At 38.8% G+C, this 18,866-nt stretch overlaps 1 protein-coding gene across 8 annotated transcripts in view; it reads right to left on the bottom strand.

The window, feature by feature from the left end:
* Positions 1 to 7,394: 7,394 nt before the first annotated feature.
* Positions 7,395 to 18,866, bottom strand: part of PCGF3 (polycomb group ring finger 3) — a 54,428-nt gene continuing 42,956 nt past the window's right edge. For all 8 annotated transcript variants that reach the window (XM_077790026.1, XM_077790027.1, XM_021533879.2 and 5 more), the window contains 5 exons: positions 18,411 to 18,521; positions 17,819 to 17,907; positions 16,068 to 16,205; positions 14,013 to 14,093; positions 7,395 to 12,637 (listed from right to left, as the gene is read on the bottom strand). In XM_077790026.1, the coding sequence (XP_077646152.1) occupies positions 12,590 to 12,637; positions 14,013 to 14,093; positions 16,068 to 16,205; positions 17,819 to 17,907; positions 18,411 to 18,521 (467 nt within the window). In that variant the 3' untranslated portion in view covers positions 7,395 to 12,589. The remainder of the gene's footprint in view (positions 12,638 to 14,012; positions 14,094 to 16,067; positions 16,206 to 17,818; positions 17,908 to 18,410; positions 18,522 to 18,866) is intronic.

Below are 18,866 nucleotides of genomic sequence, written 5' to 3' on the forward strand. Positions count from 1 at the left end.
CCACTTTTTTTGGTCTAGGATAGGCTCTGCAGAACTCACAATTAGCTCAAGAAAATTGACTTTTGAAAGCATGAGCATGGACATACCCCCAAAATATAAGCCAGAAGGAGGCATAGCTTTAAAAAAGCCATTACTTTAAGTGCTCTCTAAATGTCAGTCCTCCTTTGTGAAACATTTCACAACAGTCCACCCCTGGCTGTGACCCCACTTCCAGTCTGTCTAGAAAGCCTGTTGCTTTGAAAAGCCATCAGGTTGCTGCTGCACTGCTGTTACTGCACTCAAAGCCTATGAGCAGCTCAGCTTGTGCTTTACTTTGCCAGCTATAATCCTTTATTCTTGCCCTGAAGAAATATATTCCATCCCCAGCAAAGGTGAAGACATGAGGAATCTGTGCAAAGCACTTAGCAAAACTCGTGATGATCACTTACAGAGGCTTTCCAGGAAGAATTGTTTTTCCTGCCAAGGTGAGCACTGCCATCACACTGCAAGAGATGGGAAGTATTTAACATAGGCATGCTTGATAGTGGTAAAAGTAATAGGCTTCTTCTTCTCTTTTACAAATTATTGGTGGGCTTTAAAGAGAGTTTATTCAAAAATGCCTTGGAAAATTCATAAATGCACAAAGTCTGCCTGCAGCTAAGCTGAGATGTGCCTCTTTGTCCTTTAAAGACAGCTTGCAGCAGTGGTCATCCCATCCAGTCTTTACAAAAAGAGAAGCAAGAAAGATCTGCAACCAACTCTTTGTCTACTACCCCTCCTGCTACTCTGCACATTCACAACAGCAAAACCCAAGCAACTTTTGCACCAGGATGATTTATTTTTAGGCTTTGTTTAATTCTGACACAGGGACACAGTGGCAGGAAAATTAATGACTATTGAGGAGTCTTGTCCAACCCTCTGAGGGCTGTCCCAGGAGAAACTTCAGCCCAGTGTTCAGGTATCACACCCGTGAATGAGGATTCAGGAGCAGCTCTCCAGATCAGGTGCCTGAGGGAGTTTGCTGCCTAGGGCTGTGAGATGTTTTACGAAATGCAGAGGAAAATCAGTTCTGGATGGCACATGACTTACTATAGGATGTTTAGGGGAGGAAACAAAGGCAGGAAAAGGGAGAGGTTTAGGTGATTGGAGGCATGAAAAAACCCATTGGAAAACAGAGTTGCAAAGGGATTGAAAAGGACCAGGTTTGTGTAAATAGTCAGCTCGTCAGTACCTATGCCTTACTGTGCCCTGTAGCTGGTGTGTGTGTGTCTCATCTTGCACAGTGAACTCCTTTCCACCCCCTTCTGCACAGGGGCACTCAGCTGTGTGTGCACGTCTGGCGCATGGTGAGTGATGTGTATGTGCTGGTCGGTACCAGGAGCTGGAATGGAGCTGTGGCCTCCAAGGCAGGTATCCCCAAGCAACAGCAACTGGAGAGACTGGGATTTGGTTCCCAGATTTTGGACAGGCAGGGACTGAGTCCAGTCCACCTTGTACTGAGTAAATGCTTTCCCTGAATGACTTCAGCTGAAGTTCAGAGGCCCCAGCACACACAGGCACACACAACCACGTGTTCTGCTATTGGTGCCAGCCCCAAGCTTTTGTTTTGTCTTTGGTTTTTAGACAAAAATGCCTGTTTTTCTCAAAACGTTGCTCTTCCTTAACAAATGCACTTTTGCAAGCAGCATGCTGTTCAGCATCTGATTCTTTTGCCACATGTTATGCATGACTTTGGCTGCTCTGAAACAAGCTACAAATGGCTAGCAAGGAACACAGCTTTCAAATAGACCCATTGCACAGTAGTACAAAAAGCACATGCATGAGTGTCAAGGAAAGCCCATGTAACTCAGCTTTCATGTCTGTTGTCAAGAAGTTGGGTTTGTAAACAGCAGAGAATAAAACCAAGAGGCTTCCTGGATTGCAATTCTAATGGTAAGAGAGGTGTGTTAGCAAACAGCCCAGTGTTCAGTGACAAAGCCAGCTGTCCCCACTGCATCACATCATCTGCTGCCATCATCTACCCCATCCACTGCTCTGAGATCTGTAGATCTCTAGACCTTCTAGTTATGAGGAAATCTCTAACTGCTCCTATTCAGAGAATGGATCCACCATTGGCTTGACCCAGTTGTTTGCTTCAAGAGTGGTCAGCTGAGCAATCCAACCAACACTGCCCTGCAGCCATTAATAATCACTGAAATGAACCAGACCAAAAAAGCACTTGGAAAGGAGCTGCCACAGTGTGATACAAAATGCCTTAAAGTGAAACAAAAGAAGTAAGGGAAAACCAGCTAAAGAGTTCTTTGATAAAGAAAGAAAAACTGCAGCTGAATCAGGAAAATCCAGCTGTAAAATAATCAGAGCCATTTCTGGACTCCAATACCAAGAAGACTAAAATAAGTGGAATGAGCAAAGAGCTTGAACATGCAAAAAGAAAAAAAAAGTATAAAACATTGAGGTCTTAGAATGCCAAGTTGTGCCTGCTTTCATGTTGAAATCTTGCAGACATGTGCTCCTAAAGCTCCTGTGAGTGCCTGCCAGCAGATGGGTGGGATCTAGGTGACACTGGCTCTGGATCAATACAACGTTTAAAATAGCTGCATGAATCTCTGATAAAACTGATCTGCGAGAGGGCAGATGGATGATAGGTGGACCGTTGACTTCTCAGCTAACGACTGCACCCTAGCTGTCACTTTGATGTTGGGCATACCCATTCTCTAAAAAATATGCCTTCTTTTGCCTGAGGCTGGCTAGCTGGTGGCTCCCCATGAAGATACATGCTTGTCTTTGGATACCCCTCTTGCTACTTCAGGGCTTACCCCTCCCACTGGTCTGACCACCTCAGAAGTGATCCAATGACCCTGGACACCCCAGGACAGTTTCTTCCTCCCTAGCTCCACCTTGGAGTCTCCTTTCTGAACAAGGACCCGACTCTCACAGCCACAGGACTCAATAAGGGCCTTCTTGCACAGTTCTGCACTGGGGCTGCTGGGTCACCAGGAATTGTGCAGGGACGCCAGCCCAGCACCTCAAACATGCAACAAGACATTAAGTGGTATGCAACCAAATCAACCTCATGTACTGAAACAGGCATTTCCCATCTCATCTCTCTTTTCCATTGTGTCTTTTTCCAATTACTTAGCACCCAGAAGTGTACAGACTTCTCTGACATCCCAAGTAATCTCTGTGAAGCCGATATTTTTTCTGTTGTCTAAACACAAACTTCACTGTTTCACAGTCAGCTTATCCTTCATGATGACCTTCAGAATCTCCTGCAGAATTCAATATTTTTCTTTGACTTTAAATTCAGTCTATCATCAATTATGTAGCAATAGCTGTCCTTTCAGATCCACAGCCACAATAATCACATTTTGTATGTTCCAGGCACTTAGTGTGTTAGTCTACACACAGTTCTTACCTCTTCCATGAATTATGGATAATGATTGATTAGTAATGAAATCAACCTCCTCTCCAATTCCAGCACAAAATCCAGAAAACAGTAGGCAATTTTTAACATCATGACTGTGTCTGCAGAACCTGATTTTAAGAGAAAGACTACAAAAAGTGCTTCATCATTACGTCTGTTTATCAAAAGCTCTTCTGAACACCTGAAAACCATGTGCAAGATGGATTGTGAGCCCAGATTGAGATCCATAAAAAGGAAGGCAAAAACCTGTGCAAAAGTGTGGAGAAGAAAGAGAAGGGCAGAATCTCTGACCTTTGCCTTCCCTCACCCACCACTGCCTACTGTGAGACACCCCGAGGCCTCCAGGAGCCGACGCTGCCAGCTCCAGGAGAGCCCTCTGATCCTTCTTCCTTGGACCCAAGCCACAAGTGGAGCTGTGGAAATCCCCCATCTCCCTGATCCTGACTTTTGTGGTGAGAGCACTGTGAGAGGACCGAGGCTTGGCTGTGGGGATCAGGCACCTGATTTCGAGCCTGTGTTTCGGAGCAAGGGTGGCTGCTTTCCACCTAAGCTGCTCCTGAGATTGGAGATGGCAGATAATTCACTCCAAATGGCAGAAAATAAGAAAAAAATAAGGCACAAACTGCTTCACCCCAAGTGGTATCAGTGGCAAAAAAAGGTAGCAGCAGTGTGGTGGTGAGCTATACTATGCTTTTTAAAGTAAACTTAGCTATTTCTTACTTTTCTCTACTTTTCTTTCTATTTGCTTCTTTACTGTTAAATAAAATATATCAATTTTTTTTTTGTATCAGTGTATAACCTTGTTTTGGTTTTATTCTGGGAATAACTGAACCTTTGAATCCATCCTGCTTTATTCACTGAGAGTTCTCTTTGCTCCTCCATGATGAGAGCGGATTGTAACAGCACCAACAGAAGTGGCTCCTGCTTCTCATGTGAAGCAGGAAGCTGAACTGCCACCTGCATCACTTACAACAGCATGTGCAACATCGAATGGGGCACAGATCAGAGTAACTGAACAGGGAAAAATGGAGAAATGAGTAGTCAACCCACCAAGGGCAATGAAGCAAGAGGATGAGGCCCAAGGCAAGTTGAAAGCACACTTTCTTAAGAAGGACCCTCAGAGATCAGACAAACAGCTATGAAAAATGCTGAAGGTGGGACCCATCTACTATTTCAGATCTGAGAACTTTCTTGAAGGTAATGTGAGGTTCCCCAGGTGCCCATCACAGCCCTGTGAGCAACTCTTTGCACCTGCTTAGCCTCCAGCCATTCTGATTAAAAACAGCAAAATTACTTGCGAGGCCTTGTGAGCCTGAGTAGCCAACCTTGTGTGTAAAGGACACTCTGATCTCAAAATGCTCTTGAAGAGAGAAAAGGTAAAGCAGTCCCTGTCATATCAGAATGTACAGAGTTGAGACTGCTTGTTTTCTAGGGGACGAGTCATCAGAATGAGGAGCTTGTTTCCTCTTGAGTCACAACACAGAGGATCTGTTGAGGTGCCAGTGGCAGAGGATCCAGAAATAACCCAATGTCTGTGTTTCAAATCAGCACTGATAATTTTTAAGCAATGCCCACTGCAATGGCTGCAATAAAATCTAGAGAGACCCTCAAAGCTGAGCATTTCCATTGAAATTATCAAGTCTCAGATGTTGCAGTTGCAGTCTAACACTGAAACGAAGCAGAGAAAAGATTCCTTTCTTTTCCAGAGGTGAGAGCAGCCCAAGGGATACATTCTACCTGACATCCTGACTCTGTACTAGTTCCAGGCACTTCTGTAAACAGCAAAATGCATTTAAACAATAATCCAAGTAATGCTAATACAATCCATTGCAGCTAGTTACAAAGGCATTGCTCAAATGGGAAAACAGAAGCATTTGGACAATACATTGTATTACAAAATACACCAAAGCAGAACTTCTGCTCTGCTATGCTGAACCCCGCTGAGAACCAGTAGAAAAGATCAGAAGTAAGGACATTATTTGCTGCATCAGCAGTCAGTACTGTTCCCAACAGCAATGGAAGCTGTCATATGGTGCAGCCTTGGAGCACTCAGAATCAAAGCCATTGTGTTCTCTTGAACAAGGATTCAGGCAAGGGACAGTGAACTTTGCATCAAAGAAGAAAACAAACAAATAGCCTTAATGAATTTAATAAGAATGAAGTTTCACTTTCTTCAGGTGTGTGAAGAAACAATTGCAAACTACAGACATGGGCAGGAAACAACAAACAAGGCTTTAACAGCAACATCTCCTCATGGAAATCACCCCATCAGTCTTCGGACTGAAGCCAATGGCTTTCATTTTTGTTCTGTTCTTATTTCCATGGACACATCCACATGCAATCATTAGACAAAATACACAAAGCACAGACATGTCCAATTCAAGCCCTTCAGTAAAACACCTCTACATACTGACAAGTGCAAGTGTATTGCCATGTGAAAGACTAGAAATATTTATATAGATGTGGACCACATCTTCCTTTTAGCAGCTGAATCTCTCAGACTATGCTTGTAAGCATTTTTCACCACTAATGCCAGATCATTGCTTGACTTCCTTGAAGAAAAACTAATTAAAAGGAAGCCTAAAAAAATCAAGAATATAACAAACTAAATGAGGATGGTGTTGGAAATTAAAGATGCGCAGGGACTTGTTTTGGAGGTACACAGGGATTTGCACTGCAGTGTACCTCTATTCATATGCAGCACTGGATTAAGCCTAACTTGACTTATGACCGATTGAATCCTGAGTGACTATGCCTACCTGGGTTTCAACAGCTGAATTTATCTATCTTAAATGCACATATTCAAATGATATGGATTTCTTAGCTGACTGCTCTAATCCCAAGGAAGAAGTTATTGCACAAAAATAAGTAGTACACTCAAAGTAATGATTTTTTAATAGCAGAATAGTCATCAGCAAAATAAGAAAATATCAGTTACATATAAAGTAAGAAATACCAGTAAAAACTTTGTCATATTGTATTTTGTCTGGGTTAAAAAATGCAGTTAGCTCCTACTGGCTGCAGGGCAGTTTTATGCTTTCAGGGCTAGCAAACACAACTGTTAGCAAAATTTCTTTTTGTGATGCTTGGGAATTTCAGTCAAATAGAAGTTTTTAGTCTTTATTTATCAGAATAACACCATGTTCAGGAAAGGGAGGGAGCCAGGCCCAGCACTGGTTACTTCACAGATCGATGGAAGCAACCAGTAGTACAAAGTTCAGGTAAGCATTAAAACCACGTATAATAAAGGCATGGAGGACTTGCAAAATATAACACTTCCTGAATTAGTGCTAATTTTCATTCAATTTTTAGTGACTATACACAGGCAAAGGGACTTTTCTGCAGTTTGTCTCTCATAGTGACATTTAAATGAAGCTAGTAAGTGGCAAAATCCTTATTTCCTCACAATTTCCATACAATAAAGGACAATTATACATGGGTAATATCAGTGCAAATAAGAAATGCATGTATGGATAAAACTGACTCCAAAGCAGCCCCGAGTTGCTGGCAGTTCCTGACAAGCCAAGTGTATAAATAAAGGTAATGTCCTCTCAGCATGTAGAGCAGTTTACAAGCTAAACATCTGCATTACTGAATGTAATGCAGAGGCTGCAAGAAATTCAACTACTGTTTTGCATTGTTAATATCTCAACCAGATAAGGTTGTAAGGATAAGGTTGAAAGGAACAAGTCAGGTAAGTACCTTTTTATCCAGGTACATAAAGACACCAGGATAATGCTGTTTTCCCTCTTGGCGACTGAAGCCATTTTATTTCCTGTATAGCAGTTATTTGACACACACTTGCCACAGACATTACAGTGGAGTAGTACTTTCAGCCATCCTTCTGTTTTAAGTAAAAGGCAGATTTTATGACAATGCAATGTGACACCACCTCTGTCTCAGTCACACTGCATTTATTCAGTGATACGATGACTACCACCTCTTCATGTTCCCAGGAGAGAATGGGACAAAAACTTTCAGCCACACAGCATTTCAGTTAGTTTCTCTGCTTTTATTAACAAGCATATAATATTCATTGGCAAAACACTGGATACAAGCTTCACTATCATAAAATCAAAACATTAAGCATTAATCCCCAAAAGGCTTATTCAGACAAAACTAGCCACCAGTAGTACAGAAATTACACAGCAACACAAAGCATAAAAAATTGTAAACTTTTGAATGAAGCTAAGCCAAAAATATGGTTTTACACTCTGACAGTTCGAGAATCTTTATTATGCCACGTATGAGGATAAAAGGCTTAGTGGTTGCACTGGCTAATTGTCCCTTAACTACAAAATGATCCTGTTTGCAGAAGGAAAGAACAAACTTTCCTTTTGTTCAGATAAGTCACTTGAATTAAAGAACCTATCAAACCAATACCTTCCATTTCAAACAGAAATAACAGAATAAAAAAATAGTTGAATATCAGTACTCAAAACTCAGGAGTTCTTCCTTAAGCCATACCTCTGTTTGAATGAATGATCCCACTGGTTTCTGTGGAACCATCCAGGTTATTAGCAAAGTTACCAATGTAAATGTTCATAGAATTGGACATTTAGTTCCTACCCTACCACCAGGACATGGACAGGTCATTGTGGTTTCAAAAGACCTCCAAAATATTCTGAGTAGGATAAAATTTGGAACAAATAGTAGAGTCATACCTTTAATTTGTATACAAACAAACAGGTAAAACATTAGCTGTTGACTTGCCACAAGACTCAAGTTCCTAGGTAATTTTTGTCCCGACTGCAAGTGTTGATGACAGCAGAGATTGAAGCATTGTTCCATGTTCTTTAGTGTTCTCTGCAGCTTTTTCTTCAAAAATAGATCTCAAGACCCAAGTAACATCTAATTGTATCTTATGTAAGGAGACTTGTGGGTGGAACAAGTTCTGTTGCCAACTTTAGGCATTAATGTTTTCAGTAAAACATCCAAACCGAAGTGATTACCTGAGGAAAAGTAGAAACTTGATTTTTCTGTTCAGTAAAGCCTTCTGTACAGAATGTGTACCTAAGTTTCATCTCACTGATGTACAGACGGTTGGCTTTTTCCTATTATATTTATCTCAATGTAATATGCAGAATGCTGTAAAATAGCAAGTTATATTTATCATCTAGTAGAAAAAAAAAAAAATCTGTAAATCCCCTAGGACTGTGTTGTTATAAAGACAATAAGAGCCAGATAAGCTTTCAAAGGCTCATAGCCTATTGGAAAAAATAGCACCATCTTCGCTGTAGTCTGATATTTTTTACGGTCCCATATCTCCTGAGTGACAGTGTTGTGTATACTATTGCACAACCAGTAGAAAAAATATTCCCAGGTGTGATGGTACACAAATATACCAGACCTAACAATGGCACAAAACATTTTCAGATAGGCTGCAAGTCTTGTTGATTGCTTCCACAATTCACATTAAGGTTTCTTGCAAGATCGTTTATTTTAAAATATTGCTGACAGATAGTTCTTGTACTTACAGAAATTTTTAAATCCCCCATTTCACTCATAAAATAAAAAATGGAACAAAGCATAAAACACACATGCCCACCCCCAAATGAGAAAAGCCATCTACATTCCTTTTAAAAGTAATGGTAAGTAGATGCTACATTTACAATTTAAACGTAAGCCTAATTAATGCATGTTTCCAACCTATTGCACAAAAGCATAAGTAATGCTCTTTATCCATACAAAACAAAAACATACAAATGAAAGCTACTCAAACTCAATGTAAAAGGAAGAAGCTCATAAAAACATCTTACAATTTCAATTTATATGCCCGTAAATAAAGCTGGACCACTAAAACCAAAAATACTTGGATGGTAAAATAAGACAGAAGGCTTAAAATAGAATAAATAATTTTATAAAGTTAAAATTTAAACCCCCAAATCTTATTTAAATTCAATATTATATATTCTATCTGAATTCTTTATTTTTAATGAAAGTATACTTAATGAGACTCTAAGCCCAGGTGATTCATCAGTCTCACTGCTGCTGAGGATAATGCAACAAGATACTTCCTTACTGCAACTATTTACCAGCGTCAGTAATTGTAAAAACTACTTCACAGTAATGGCATCTTCACAAAAGCCAAAATCAACTACCATGACCTCATCAGGACTAAGAAATATCTATGGCCAAGTCCAAATTTCTGTCCAATTTTCAACAGTATCAGGGTTACTTTACCCAATATAATCTTTATATAAATTGTCTCTTAAGTGTCACAGAAATTAAACAAGGCTCTGACCCAAAGAAGACCTTGCTCTACACTGTAGTCTTTTAGTGAGACTAACATATGGTACAGACACAGTCACACCACTCCTGAAGGCAATTTTTGTAGTGAAGATGTTATCACATGTGATTTAGAAAAACAACTGAGTAACTTTGGGGTTTTTTGTTGGTTTGGGGGTTTTTTGTTGTTTGGTTTTATTTTTTTTTTCTGTTTTTTTTTTTTTTTTTACTGGTGCGGTTTTATCAGATTAAACACATTGCAAAAGCAGTTACACACAATTACAAGCAAAAACCCCAGCTATAGGTATTAATACTGGCAGAGTTTTCTATATACTGATAGCACCATAACAAATTCAAGTGATCCTAAAGATGGTTATAAACTTATATGTTTTGTATTGTAAGTTGTTCCAGCAAGAGATAGATTTGAAAGGCTTCTGAATTTGTGTTTGTAATTAATTTCTCAGTTGCTCAAGTACACAAGGAAGAAATTAAATCCCGATGTACTTTAACAGCACTGCGTCAATATCTAGTCATACAAAAGTTTTCTGCAGTACACACACTTGAGGTAGACAGATCTCATTTATATGTGTATATGTATATATATTTTTGTTTGTGTGTGTATGTATATATATATATATATTCTGATTAAGGTGGTTAATCAGAATGCTGTCTGGCAGCTTTAGTTTAATGTCTACATCAGGTACAGCCACGGTGTGTATACTCTGGGTGCACAGCGCTGGGACCCTTACAGTCCTGTCCACATTCTCAGGGCCTCAGTGGCAAAGCCAGTCTCTTATTTACACTAGAACAGCAACAATCACGTAAGAAACAGCTCCAGAGAGGCCCAGTATGTCAGCTTGTGTACACATCTATACCACCTGCATTGACTGCTTTCATGGAAAGTTTTAAACATGGTAGACACGTGATCTTGTTTGTTCTTTTCTGCCAGATCAAGTAATGCTAAAGACAGAAAAAAGAGCTGAAAATACAGAAACAGCAAGACAGAATCAGAGCCAGATTTGATTCCATGAATCACAGACATGCACACAAATACCCAGATGTGGAGTTCTGCGTAACCTAAACATTCAAATGCAGTTATCTTAGACTTTCACCCACAAGGACAGCAGCATGTTCTAGCCTTTGTGTGGCTCTCCTTTCCATCTCTGCAATTTAGGAGGCTCCCTTTCATTCTCTGCTCACATTTTTTTTTTTTTTTCATTTTCTTCCTACTCACATCTGTGACTGTAATCAAAAAGGAGCCCTGTTGTCAAAAGTAAGCACAAGCAGCAGCAGAGCTGGGAAAGGAGAACTGAAGACTCCAGAGATAAAATTAAGGGAAATGTACTGAGAAATGTAGCGCTTTGAAAACTCAAGAGGGAAGAATATTTAAAATGCTTAGATAAATCTCTTGCAGAATCAGCTTCTGGTTACCAAGTATCACTTTCTAGCAGAAGAAGCAAAGGAGCACAGCAAGAGGAAGCAGGGCTTCTTATCCTAAGACAATTTATCAAAAAATAATAGGGTTTAATAATATGAATAGCAACTAGCATTTTCAGCTGACAGGAAAACTCTCCCAAAAATAAGGTTATCTATTTCCAGCTGGCAATAATAGGGCATACACTGTTTTCAGTGACTTCACACCTGCGCCAGACAAATGTTCTTACAATTGTACTATGGATGATACATGGTGGATATAGCTTGCAGAAATCACTTTCAACTACATTTTTTTAAAAGTCAATTGTTTCCAAAAGTCTTACAAAAAAGTGCAGTGAGCCCTGCTAAGTGCCATTGAGGGTGCTTTCTATAACATACATAGTTACATGTGTATATAGATGTATGTACCCAAACATATATTAATGTGTATTACCTTGCATCCATTAGGGCTGACGCAAGCAAAATTACTAGTTAAGGCCAAAAGGTGCTAAAATAATCTTGTCTTGACTCTCCCTTCCTCCCCACCCCATGTAAGCTACGAATTGCATTAAGGAAAGTGCTATGGTTTCATAAGAAAACAGCCAAAGAAATTTAAAGCTGCCTGAAAGTTTTAATCAGTGAAATGAAAAATCTGCAATACTCCCAAAGTTGTCCAAGAGCCACCGTTTCAATAGCTAGTGATAGCAAATTCTCTCTAAATTAAAAACTGATTTCTGCAAGCCACAAATACATAAGAAATGTTTATTTTTTAAGAAATTCACAAATCTAGCACTTGTGAGTATTTGTCATTACGTGGTGCAATTCATACCATAGCAAAATATATATCACAGCACATTAAAATCAACTGAAATTATTTCTATTTGTCTTACCAAATTAACATGTACACAGAAGTATCAAAACTTTATTAAAACACAAGGTGAGGAGAGCAATAACTGGGCAAAAATGACAAATTTACCAGTTTCCCAGATTTTCTTAAGTTTTCAATGCAGCATAATAAATTATCACCAGTCACTGTATTATCAGGTATGTTCAATGCTCTACAGAATAACTTCAATAAAGCCAATGCAATCAGGCATACTATATAAGACAATAACACTTTGCAAAAATATAGTTTTTAAAGATTTAGAATGCAAGAAGTAACTAAATGCAACTTGGTCTCAAAAGCAACACATTTATATCACCCCACAACACTCAAACTTTTTTTTCTGTGTGTAACTGTAAGAGACAAATCAGGCTGAGCTACATGGAACTGTGAAGTGTTTTCAGTATCTGTAAACTTAATGCTGGTAGTGTCTTGCTGAGTTGAAACTTCTTTCTTCCGTACAAAAAAAGTATAAATATTGTCTGCCCAGAAGTCTAGGTAACACATCCCTAGAAGAAATATTCAGGACAGCCCACTATGAAAGCCCTCCAGTCTTCCAAAATTATTCAGCTGGTTTGTGTCATGTGATTAGTGATGCACTAAGAAGGTGCCAGATGATAGTCTCTGCAAAAAGCTCTGTCCAGAAGGACAGTAAAGTTCCCTTACAGCAAGTCCATTTTGGGTCTATAATGTAGCAGTAGAGGTGCTTTCTGCAAGACAGAAATACCAGTAAGTTAAGAAACAAATCCAGAACTAATCTGTTCAGCAGGAAAAGCTGTGTCATAAACTAAAGCTTCAATTAAAGGCAAGAGCACTATCTGATCAGTAAAAAAAATCACCAAGACAAATTAAAGGTACAACTTCATCTGTGGGACTCAAACAAGTGATAAAGAACCCTTTCCCCTTTATCTCAGGAGCAGATCTGTCTATCTTTGAAAACTCCCTAAGTAAGGGATGTCTAGAAAGCAACATTGAAGTATGTAGTACTTCACATTTAATAGCTCTCACTTATTCCTCTTCTGTGAAAGCATCTGTTGATTTTTTTTACAAATAGGCAAACTTCAACAACCACAAGAGCCTGCACCATGGACTTCTGTGTCTCATAAAAACAATTACTTCAGCTTGTATGTTCTGGACCTTCCTTGTCTCAGTTCCATTTTACATCCACCACCTCTTTCACTTAGGAAGGCAGTTTACAATTCTGCTTTCCACATGACTCACAATTACACAGATCTCTCACAGGTGAAGAGTAGACTGTACAGATGCACATCAGTTTGATGCTCTCTGTGACACCACGAAACCCTAACGTTTGCATTTTATCTACACCTACATTTAACTTCAGGTGTCTGTCACTCAGAACTGTAAAGACTTAATCTAATACTTTATCATCAATCTGTCACTAACTTAATTAATGACAATGATGTCACTGCACTGGTAATGAACTACTCAGATCCATTTCCAGGTCATTCAGAAACACCATATGAAACAGATTCCAGCAGGATTTCACATGTGACATCTCTGCATTTTTAACATACATTGACTTTATCCTGTGACTCTTACACATGCCAATTATTTTGTAATTCCAAAATAGAAAAATACTTTACTCCCACATGGACCTCTTCTAGATATGCATCCAAAGCCACTGAGCGATTTCACCTCAGTGTACACTGTATGCTTAGAATATGTTGCTTTTGCATTACAAATACAAACTTCTAGTTCCAATAACTCCAGGTATACATATACTGATTCTGTTCAGTGTTGACTTCCCTCCTAAGTGTTCAGTTCTGCTGCTCATTCTTACTGCCTGAAAGGGTTAAAATTAATACATTTTGTAGCTTCTACTTCCTCTGACAGACTTGATAACAATTTGACAGCTAATGCAGTGTTCTCTTGCAACAAATACTTAATTCTCCTTTCCTTCATTTACTAGAAACAAATAAATACTTGGTGCCCAAGGATATTGTAGTAAATATTACTAAAAGTACCTTCTATAAATGTATACTGCAGTATAGTTCCAAATTATTGCTATTTTGTAAGAATTTTATTTGTCCACTTCATGATTTACATTGAATCACTGTGTCATACCTTAAATCTCCATCTAGTAACAACTACAAACTTGAGCGTATGGTCCTTGCCAAGAATCTCTTCATTGCATAATATGTCCAGCTGACAAAATAAAGGTGACAGTTAATTCACTGGGACCAAACAGCATATTTCACATAATACTACACATTTGACAAGACTTTTTTCTTTGAAGATACTGAACTGGTAATCCTGAAGTTGGCCTGCAGACAAAAAATCATACCAGGAATGAAGATAATATCTGTTCTCAACATACAGAACTGAAAGACCATGTCAATGCCTGCCTAAGAAATATAGTATGATATGGATTTAATGTTTATCTTCACAAGTAGTACTAAGGTCCTTTGCTGAAATCTTTACAATCTTTTGATAAGGTTGAATACATGAACAAGGGGACAGAAATGTCAAAGAGAGCTGTTATATAGCATACTATGAATTTTTTTTTAGCTAACACCAGTCAGATAGCATTGTTACAAGGACAGACTTTTATTAAAAAACACTGTCTGCCATATACTTATATGCTATATTTACAGGGGTTTTACAGATACTCAACAAGTATTTTTTGTTTTCTATATCCACTTTAAAGAATCTTTATATTAGAAACAGGGAAGACCTCAACATAAAAGGAGGATCATATCACTACTAATCAGCTCAACTACAATATCTGAACATGATAAAACCAGGGAACGTGTATGAAAACAGCAAGTTCCACCAAGTTGGCTTGTGTTACTATGCTTTACTCCATAGCTCAGAAAGGCCTGAATGTGTATGCAGTCTACTTACATGGCAGTAACTCAAACCTGGAATAGTCTGTATCAAGCAACCAAGTAACCACAAGTTCAAATTCTCCTTCTATGTTACTTGGTACTGGTACAACAATTACACTTTTTAAGAAGGCAGAAAGGGTTAACAAAGAAATAAACAGTACTCCAGAAAAGTTCAATAGAAACTAAGTAGATTTTTAACTCACATCTTGGCACACTGCATTGGAGGGCTTACACATGCATATACCAAAAGAATATATTTTAAAAACCCTTTTGAAACATTCCTTGTAGCTATGCAGCTGCTGGGCTAAAGCCAGGAGTCAGCCACCTCTGAGCTAGCTGATGACAAGACAGGACACATGGTTTTGTTTCAGGAAGACTGGCAGAGTTTGGGGATATAAGATAAGATATATATATATATATATATATACATATCTTATAAGATATAAGATAAAGAGAGTGTTAGTTTGAAACGTACAGAAGCTATGAAGGAAAAGTGATAGAGATGCAAATTGGCTGTTGACAAGTTTGAGCAGCAAGGTGTTGACACACTGGTCTAGCAAGCACATGATTTGATTTGAATGAAATGTCTTAATAAAATTCAGTGAATCAGTGTCATAATATAGAATTCAGAGATGTCAAGCTGCGAGTCAACAGAGATGTCCAGAAACTGTTACCAAGATCCAGCCAAGTGATAAACAGGGGTTACATTCATAGTTTGCCACTTTAAATTTTTGAATCTGGTCTAGGAGAAGTTCAAAGTATTTGAACTTTCTTTCCTACTGTACCTTTCAACTTAAATTATTCCCATGATACCCTGCAAAGACTCTGGTTGTGGTAGGCAGCAACTTCAGACTGAGCTTCACTAAGAGCACAGGAAAGAACAATGTATTTGTGGTGCTTTCTCTTCAACTACGCTTCAGTGCTGAAGTGCTGGCTTCTGTCTGGCCCCTGTAGAGTGCAAATGCTGGGGATAAACTCAACTACAATCTACCAAACATGTCATCTTGCCAGAGTCCATTTTAACACATGTGGAAGCACACAACCAAGCCTTTTTTGCTCAACTATCTATAAATGCACTTGAAAATATGCACTACAAACTAAGTGGAAAGTCCTGTACAGACCCAAGAAAGGACAAGAAAATCGGCATATAACATATAATTCAAGAAACAGTGTATGCTTCTGTTTTCTGAAAATAAAATCAGAATGAAAAGACATCCTTTTGCAAAGGAACAAGCTCATCCCTTTCAAGTTTTCATATCTGTAAGCTTATTTTTTAAAATTCAAATATTACCTCATTAAAAGAAGAAAGGTTGAGTTTTTTGGCAATGAACTTCTTTAGATGCAAGACTGTTGCTTGTGCGGAGCAACGAATCCATTTTCGTTTCAATCCACGCAGTTTGCTGCTATTGCACTCCAAGCAGATGCTTACCTTCAGGAACAGGCAAAAAAATCAAGTGTTGGCTGCAATAATTGTCTGCGGTCCCCATTATGTACTCCACATGCAATTTTTATTAATCCAATACAGTGAACTACAGTACTAGTGTTCTTTAAACTGAAATGCCTAGTAAGAAAACAAGGTTTTCTAAGATTTCGTAAGCTGAGTGGTAAGTAATAAGACAAAAATGTTCAAGTAGTAATTTTTGATGTTGGAACAATGCTGCTTCAGTCAAAATTCATAGGTTGTCAATATCTTAAGAGGACCATATGTTAAAAGCTAGAGCAAGAAAATAATAAGAAAACCATTTTCAATTCTTAATGATTGCTTCTAACTTAATTTCTTGCAGTTAATGCAAATGCTAATCTAGTTTAATTTTAGCATGTTTAAAAAGAATGAATACAGATGATATGGCAAATATTTCAAATTCTCACTTCTTTTCCCATCCAGCTACTCATTACAGTCTAAACTTTTTGTGATGGTTTGCTTATATTGCATTAGGAGGATCTACTACCAAGTACAATCCCTTTGAAAGTTCTCTTACGTGGCAACTGAGAAGAAAATTAACCCAAGCTAAAGTTACTCTGGACACACATAACCAGAAAACATAAAAGGCATGGCTTGTTTATACAAAAGGGAGTTCAAACAAGCTTTGTGTTTAGAACTTAACAATAGGGTTCCCTGCTTTTATGATATTTTTATGATACAGGGCCAATACTGGCTTCGTATTAAAGGCTGAAAACAAAATATATAATAAGTTAGTAAGAGTGCTGTTAAGGAAAGCTGCCTGACCATCCAGGAGCCACTCTGGCTGTCACATTCACATCACCTAAGCTGGGACTGAAGCCCTTTCACTGCTACACCCCTCACACTCACATTCAGACCAGGACTCCTTACCAGCTCAACCCCAGGTTTCCCACAGCAGATTCTCAGACACCCAGGTCCTTCAAATAGCTTAATCATGGTGCAGTAAGTAAATAACAACAGCTCCAGCTGGTGCCTCTGAGAAGGGGCCCTGAACAAAGGAACCCCTGGGCTTTCGTACCCTCACAGCACCAAAGCCTGGGAGTCTCAGCTCCTGCTGTGCCTCAATGTCCAGTCCCCAGCCTGCTGCCACAGCTCCCTGTGCCCTTTCCTGTACCAAGGGCTGGCAGTTCATGGCCTCTGGCTCCCACCCAGACTCAGCCTGCAGCTCCCACTGCAGCTGCACCCTGAGCTACCTGCACTGAATGTGTTAACAGTGCCAGAGGTTTAATTCATAATTATCCATATAATGTATCATGGTGACACTAGGGTACACTCCTGTAGAAGGTAGAAAATTACACAAATTTGTTTTGACAGCAAACTTTGAAGACTCATAAACAGTCAGAACTATAAAAAAATTTGCATGAAGATTTGAACATATTCTCTATTCCTGTCAAAACCCAAAGGTAAAACCTTATGCTTACAGAAAAGCATTGCCCAAACAGCATTGTGTTTGTATCAGAGAACAGAAAAAGTAACTTGAAAGAAGCTTATTTTCTTCTCTGTTAGATAATCAAAGTTACCTTACCAAAACCCAACAGCTAAAACACAAGATAAAACTAGAGCATGCCCTATGAGCCCACCTGTTCATCACTTCGGTGGTAGTCATTATCTTCTTCCTGTTTTTCCTCCGAAGTTTCTTTATTTATATTTTCATCTGCTTTAGTTTCACCTTAGATAAAAAAACCCAGATATATGGGATACATATATATTATCTTCATATATAAACCCCAGATATACTCAGCAGCAGCTTACCGTGCTAATACAATTAAAACAGCACAATTCAGGACCACAGTATAGAAAAAGCTTTGCTATTCCCAAATTGTCCTTATTGGCTCAAGCAACACTTGCAGGCAACAGCCCATAACATGAAAGAGGAGAACACCTACGGAGTTCAGCTGCTAGCAGCCCAGAAGCTGGGTCATTTCACAGTCTCCATGTAGGCACTACTACAGAGACCAACTTTGCCACAAGCAACATGCTATTAACAGCTAAAACCAAAAATTCCACGCACAAATAAGGGACAAGGCAACAATCCTATGCTGCCTCTATTCCTCGCTGTTAGGAAACAATTATGACTGTAATATACCCACTGGGCACAGACTTCCAACAGATCTGTTTATCAATTTACTATATGTCACCCACCAAAGACAGAATAAATAAAGGACTATTTACCATTTCGATGAGAATCTAGGTGCTGTTTTGTAGAGCATGTCTCCCCTTTGATGTCCCCTGGAACTTCCATGCCCAGTTTGTGATAAAACTCCCTCTGCTTTTTCATTTCCGCTGTTTAAAATTGCAAATATTAATCCCTGTAATAAAGTTCTAATGCAATATTTATGAAGTTATTCCAAATCCCTTCCCACTTAAGGATTAGCAACAAGTGGTGGTGGTGTCATTATTTACTGTCCTCTATGTCTCCTATCGCATCAAGTTATGCCTAATCTTATTTTTCAGAATTATAAAAGCATAGAGTTATCTGTATAATTACTACTATATTATTACTGCTAGAATGAGATGGAATTTAAAATACTTATTTTAAATTAGCAGCTAATTTTGAATATTCCCTATTTTGAATATGACCGTATTTCAGTCAAAACATTGCTTTTGAATTTTTATTCATCGTTCTCA

The sequence above is a fragment of the Lonchura striata genome, chromosome Z (genome assembly GCF_046129695.1).
Source record: "Lonchura striata isolate bLonStr1 chromosome Z, bLonStr1.mat, whole genome shotgun sequence".
Lineage (NCBI taxonomy): Eukaryota > Metazoa > Chordata > Aves > Passeriformes > Estrildidae > Lonchura > Lonchura striata.